The sequence below is a fragment of the Drosophila bipectinata genome, chromosome 3L (genome assembly GCF_030179905.1).
Source record: "Drosophila bipectinata strain 14024-0381.07 chromosome 3L, DbipHiC1v2, whole genome shotgun sequence".
NCBI classification, from domain to species: Eukaryota; Metazoa; Arthropoda; class Insecta; order Diptera; family Drosophilidae; genus Drosophila; species Drosophila bipectinata.
This window is the reverse complement of record NC_091738.1, coordinates 12,966,573-12,973,073: the sequence shown is the minus strand read 5'-3', so window position 1 is coordinate 12,973,073 and position 6,501 is coordinate 12,966,573. Positions and strand designations below refer to the sequence as shown.

The following is a 6,501-nucleotide window of genomic DNA, read 5'->3' as shown; positions in this document are numbered from 1 at the left end:
TGAGGAAAAAACAAATCGGGGACGGCACATGCCAAATATCCCAAGCCAAATGAAAACGACGACATCCAGACAAGCCGGCGCCCAGTATATGGATTTTCCTACTGAAGCCCAACTGCAATTCATGTTTTTCACCAAAGACAACTAGAAAACTAGAAAACTAAATGGAAAACAAAAGACGAATGGAATAGTTTCAGAGCCAAAGAAACATTTCACATGCAAATTGCTTTCTGAATAATTAAGCATAATGACGTTGTGAGAGTGAAAAATTAATTGGAGCTGTATGGCAACAGTAAGGATCAAAGAGAGTGTCTGTTCTAATTATCCTTGCATTGATTTGACCATAACCCGTGCTCGTAAATAGCATTCCATTTAATTTTTTCACATTCTGTATAATTGCTCCGGCGTTTGAAAGTGTAATTACCACCACGGGTGGGTGATTTTCACACTTTCCCCATAAAGTGTTTAAGTTTTTGGTGGAAATGGAAAAAAAAAGTTCTCACAATTCAAGTTAAGCTTCTTTTTTGTGTGAGTTTAAAGGCTTAAAGTTGTTTTCCCCTTTTTTTGCGGCTTTATGCTGTGGATTTGAATAAGCTTTTGGCAGTCGAGCTGTGTAATCCCAGCGGTATTTATGAGGGGTTTTTTAAATATTATGAGAGGCCTGAAATAGAATACAATATAAAAAGTTAAAAATGTAATTAGTTCAATCATTTAGCTTAATAACTAGGCCTCTAAACAATGCCCTATCAAAAATAATAATCACATTGTTCATTCAAAAATAATGTTTTTCCCACTTTTGGCATTTGAAATTATCGAGTAAATAAACAAATGCACGAGTATATTTATCCATTTGTGAATGATTTCATTTTGTTTATTTGGATAAAGAATTTATGGTCGTTTTAAGAGAAAAAAGCCTCTTTATAAAAGCAATTAATTTCATTGAATATATTGAATTAAATGTTAAAAATTAATTTATCAATTCCTCCCTTCCCAAATGAATTAAGGTGTTTTTTCATATTATTTTTTATGAAGAATATGCCAAAGTCATATAAGCCTGAAAACACTCTTTGATGTTCAATGTTATTTTTTGCAAAAAAAAAAAAAAAATACAAAAAAAACCACAGGAAAAACGCCAGGCCTGGAAAATGTAACAAAGACCCCGAACAAAAAAAAAAGTGAAACCGAAAAGCCTGTATGTTTTTGTTTCGAGTGACGAGGACAAAAAAGGAAAATACCAAAAGAATTGCCAGATGTAGGAAAAAAATTGTTGGCTAGGATCGAGCCTGGGAAAAAGCAATTTCGGGACTGGTCGTGTGGGCGATTTACCAATGTCAGGGTCGTAAAAAGTAAATGTGTGAGTCAGAGAGGGCGTGGGGCTGAAACACTAAAACAGGACACGTGCAGGACGGCAAGACGGCAGGAGTGGCAAAAAAGGGTCACAAACATTAAAGATAATTGCCGTTATAATTGCTCGGACAGTTGCTGCTTCAATTCTCGCCTCTAATTGAGATAATCGCATTAGGAGCCTCGCCAAGGTGGCTAAAAATGAAAATTAAAACGGCAAGTATGGGTCTCAAGGACCATGCACTTGAGTTGGCCAACGACCGCAAACTGTTGACCACTTAACATGCAAACCTGCTGCTGCAGGCAGCCAGTTAATCACCGATAACAAATGCAAATGTCCCCCAAAACAACACGCATACGCAGCGTGTGACACGGCCATGTGTCACCGTACTACGATTTCGGTTGTCTCGCCAGTTCAACTGCATTCTGTGGTTAAGGTTGTATCAGCTAAATGAAACCGCAACCACAGCCACAGTTTCAGCCACATGTATCATCAACACAACAGCATTTGCGACACTTTCTTTTTTTCCAAATCCAACTCAGCCATAAATTACGTCAACGCAAATCACAATCGGATTCGGCATCAGAATATATATTGATTTCATTATGAAAGCAGGGAATAAGTCAAAAGGAAGTGTTGCTGGGAAACACTGGAAGAATATATATTATTTTACGAATTTTTATGATTACTAGCCTGTTATACTATTAAACTCCGCTCCGACCTAGACTTGGACAATTTTACAAATTTTTAAGATTCATTTCCTTTTAAAAAATAAAGTATATAAACCATATATTGCACGTTTTCTTTCAGTGCACTCTTTGCCAACAGATACATTACAATACGAGCACGAATTCTATCTGATTTTCTTGGCCACTTGACGAGGAATCTGTTTTGGCCCTTATTATTGGCCAGTTTTCCCTCCAAATATCTGTGTCTTTGTCTGTTAGACGGCTTTTCCAAGGTGTGGGTATGATTTTGGCCACTTAAGCTTGATTGATGTGTCAAAATTGTGACATTTAATGGGACGGAGGTGTGAGAACATCTGACATTTACACGTGCCAACGACATATTTAGTGAGAGGCCATAAAAGATTTAGTGCCGTGTTTCCTCACACTTGTTGCCGGACAATTCGATAAGGGCCGAGAACAAATAAACTGAATTAAATCATTAGAGTGTGACAAACACAGGACCTTCATTAGGGGATAAAAGCCAATATTCGATTCAGCAAAAGCCACTTTCATTGACAATTAGGGAGCACAATCCTTTCAGGACACGAAAATGTATTTCAGTAATTTGTCCCTTGGCCTGATTACTTTTTTAATGAAGATTATAGGTTCGTGTTTGTTTTTCCTGTTAATAAACTAGTTTCTATGTTTGTATATTTTTATCTATAGCGATAGAGAATTAGATTGGCAGATAATTTTAATATCACCAGAACGTTTTGTAACCAAGGGCTGATTAAAGCAGTTTCCTAAAATTCTTACTTGTGAGGTAGGATTGTTTTCCATTTATCCAGAATCTTCCTGGAATACGACATTTTAGGAAAATTTAATTTGCAGCCCAAGAGTAGCACCAACAAATCATTTTGAAACATAATAGCCTTGTTCTAATTATAGAACTAATTGTTACAAATTCACCTGCAAAGGGAGGCATCAATTAGGTTTCCTACTAAACAAGCTCTCCCATCTTACAAGGCAATCGACACCAAAGGCATTTATAATGCGCACTGAAAATGTTTAGGGTCCTCCGAACCTACATATATCTTACTTATTTCCAAGCCAGGTCTCCAAGCAAATAAGTTTCTTGCTAGAGATGGGGAAAAGCTTCGTTGCTTTAATCGATGTAGCCTTAGTTTCCGTCATGGTCCACACAGAAAAATTTACAATTACATTTCAATATAAAATTTTACAATGCCTAGCCTTGAAGGGTAATTTAAAGAGTATTTTATATAATATATATTATACAAGTTTCTAAATATTATAATTAAAGTCTTTTTGTGACATTTTTCACTTTTTACGCATGTATGCCAGCAACATCCTTGAACTAAAGAACCCTCCATTTTTCATTTCCTATTTTGCAGCTTAAAGTGTCTGAAACGACAGCCACAAGCGAGGACAAAGGACACGGTCGCAGGTGACCTGTGACCAGAGACAACAACAATAACAAGTATACGCCCTGTGACCGGAGGATTGATGTTCGTGCGAAAGTTTCGAGGCATCTGCCTAAATGTTACGCTCACACAGCGACTTTTAGGGGCAAAGGGAACGTAGATCCGGTTGGAAATCGAAATGAGTGGTGCAGCGGCTAGATTCCTGCTCCGATTGGAGATGCCCTCGCCCGGGGTGATGCCACCGCCGCCCACCGAATACGATTGGGGGCCGATCAGCGAGGACGAGTTTCTGGCCAGCGCCACGGCCACCGTGATGCCTACGGTGCGCTACGAGCTATTCCTGAACACCACCAGCAGCACCACCGCGGCCACTATCTTGACTCCGCACCACCACTTCAACCACACGGATTTGCTGTATCCGCATTACGACGACCCAGGCCAGAACGCGGAACCCAACTGGACAAGAATATGCGAGGATGTCTATAGTCCGGATAATGAGAATACGAAAATCGAGTTCTGGGTATGCGGAGTGCTCATTAACATCGTGGGACTGCTGGGCATCCTAGGCAACATCATATCGATGATTATACTTTCCAGGCCCCAGATGCGGTCCAGCATAAACTATCTGCTAACCGGACTAGCGCGCTGCGACACTGTGCTGATTCTGACCTCCATCCTACTGTTTGGAATACCCTCGATATACCCGTACACGGGGCACTTTTTCGGCTACTACAACTACGTGTATCCGTTCATATCGCCGGCGTTGTTTCCCATCGGCATGATTGCCCAAACGGCCAGCATCTACATGACCTTTACGGTCACCCTGGAGCGGTATGTGGCCGTCTGCCATCCGCTGCGGGCCAGGGCGCTCTGTACTTACGGCCGAGCAAAGATCTACTTTATAGTGTGCGTGTGCTTCGCTCTAGCCTACAATATGCCGCGATTCTGGGAGGTCCTGACGGTGACCTACCAAGAACCAGGGACAGATGTCATCCTGCACTGCGTGCGACCTTCGCTATTCAGGTTATCGGAAAGCTACATCAACATATATATACACTGGTGCTACCTGATCGTGAACTATATAATACCCTTCCTTACGCTGGCGATATTGAACTGTCTGATCTACCGGCAGGTCAAGAGGGCGAACCGGGAACGCCAGAGGCTGTCGAGGTCGGAGAAGAGAGAGATCGGTCTGGCCACCATGTTGCTATGTGTGGTGGTGGTCTTCTTCGTGCTCAACTTCCTGCCGCTGGTGCTCAATATATCGGAGGCCTTCTACGGCACCATCGACCACAAGCTGACTAAGATCTCCAACCTGCTGATCACCATCAACAGCAGCGTCAACTTCCTCATCTACATCATCTTCGGCGAAAAGTTCAAGCGCATTTTTTTACTCATTTTTTTCAAGCGGCGTCTGAGTCGTGACCAGCCGGATCTCATCCACTACGAGAGCTCCATATCGAACAACGGGGATGGCACACTGACCCACCGGTCCTCCGGCCGCTTCTCCCGCCACGGCACGCAGCGGAGCACCACCACGACCTACCTGGTGGCCACCGGCGTGGGCGGCGGGCCAGGCGGGTGCGCTGGTGGCGTTGGCAATAGCTCTCTGAACAACGTCCGGCTGACGCAGGTCTCCGGATCCCCGGGCCTGGTCAAGATTAAACGGAACCGAGCCCCGTCGCCGGGTCCAGTGGTCTATTTTCCAGCCCGTGAGATGCAGCGATCCGCCTCAACGACCACCAATTCGGCCACCAACAATAACACATCTATCGGTTACGACTGGACGCTGCCGGATGGCAAGAAACTGGGGCACGTCTCGTCCGGATTTTGAGGCTGAGGCTGTACTGGGGGCAGGGCAGGGGCTACTCTAGTCCTATAGACATGTAAGAAACGAAAAGCAGAGGTTAAAATAATAGTCGTATTAGAAGTTCCAAGCTCTGAGAGTTAGGGTAGCCTCTGAGAGATAATTACGTCTTGATAGTCCTGCTAATACTTTTGTTATTTTAACCTCTGCTAATACTATAAAGTTTACCTGTACAGAAGGCATCAACTAAACGCTCCAAGCGTTGCGTTACTTTGTGATAAGCGTTAAGTGTTTCCTTCCCAGATTTCTCTTCTATTACTCCTCGAAAACTTTACTCGTTGATATAGATTCTAAGGAAAACGAATAAAAACTCTAGATCAGGCTAAATAACACTCAATTATCCGACTGAGAACCGACTCTTTTTCATTTTTTTCGTCCTGTTCAATCAATTGAGTTTGTATCAATTTTTCAGAAAATTAGTCAGGAAAAGTTTCATGAACGGACACTGAAAGTTGCTACCCAATATCGTTTTGACTTTCCAATGGCCTTTGGTCAAAGTTTTATTTATTAGCGTAAACTTTGCTGTTGCCTTTAATTAAATATCCTTTACAAAGCATTTCACTGAATGATTTTCCTTTTCTTTTTGGTGATTTTTTTTTGGGTTTTTTTCCATTGAACTTTTTGAAGTGCGGAAAAGGACTTGGTAGTATTTCGGACCTAGGCCTTTCAATCTGTCAACTTGTCAGAAAGTTTTTCAAAGTTCAGCTCAAAAGTTTTCGCCACCATTATTTAGTCGCCCTGAACTCAACTCAAGTAGCTCAATTTCAACAATAAAATAAAAGACATTTTCAGGTGTTCATCAAATGAATTATTTATACAGATCCCACAGTTAAAGAATAAAAACCTTGCCATTATGTAAATACTATTAAGGCTTAGTGTAAATATTTCTAAACTACAAGGTATGCAAAGCATAAGCATAAACATAATTTCAATTGAGATTACAGATTCTGGGAAGAGAGGGATTTTCAATTAAGAGGTAGAGGTAATAATATGTAATACTCATTAGCCTCTGCCTTGATTTCGGAAATCCCACTTTACCAATCAATCTACACAAAACTCGTTTAGTTCTAGTTTAGTTTTAATATTATATAGTCATAGAAAATACGTAATCAAAACTAAAATCATAAATAAAATTTCAAGCATCGTGCAAATAAATGGTAATGAGATTTTCCATTTTCGTTT

At 41.2% G+C, this 6,501-nt stretch overlaps 1 protein-coding gene across 1 annotated transcript; it reads left to right on the top strand.

Moving 5' to 3' along the window:
• Window positions 1-3,630: 3,630 nt before the first annotated feature.
• FMRFaR (FMRFamide Receptor) lies at window positions 3,631-6,460 on the top strand. Its single transcript, XM_043211210.1, has one exon. It carries the CDS (start codon window positions 3,631-3,633, stop codon window positions 5,284-5,286), a length of 1,656 nt encoding a protein of 551 aa, XP_043067145.1. The 3' UTR covers window positions 5,287-6,460.
• The last annotated feature ends 41 nt before the right edge of the window (window positions 6,461-6,501 follow it).

Bases quoted from the DNA above. Each gene is read 5' to 3' on its own strand.
- FMRFaR (XM_043211210.1), top strand. From the start codon at position 3,631: ATGAGTGGTGCAGCGGCTAGATTCCTGCTCCGATTGGAGATGCCCTCG.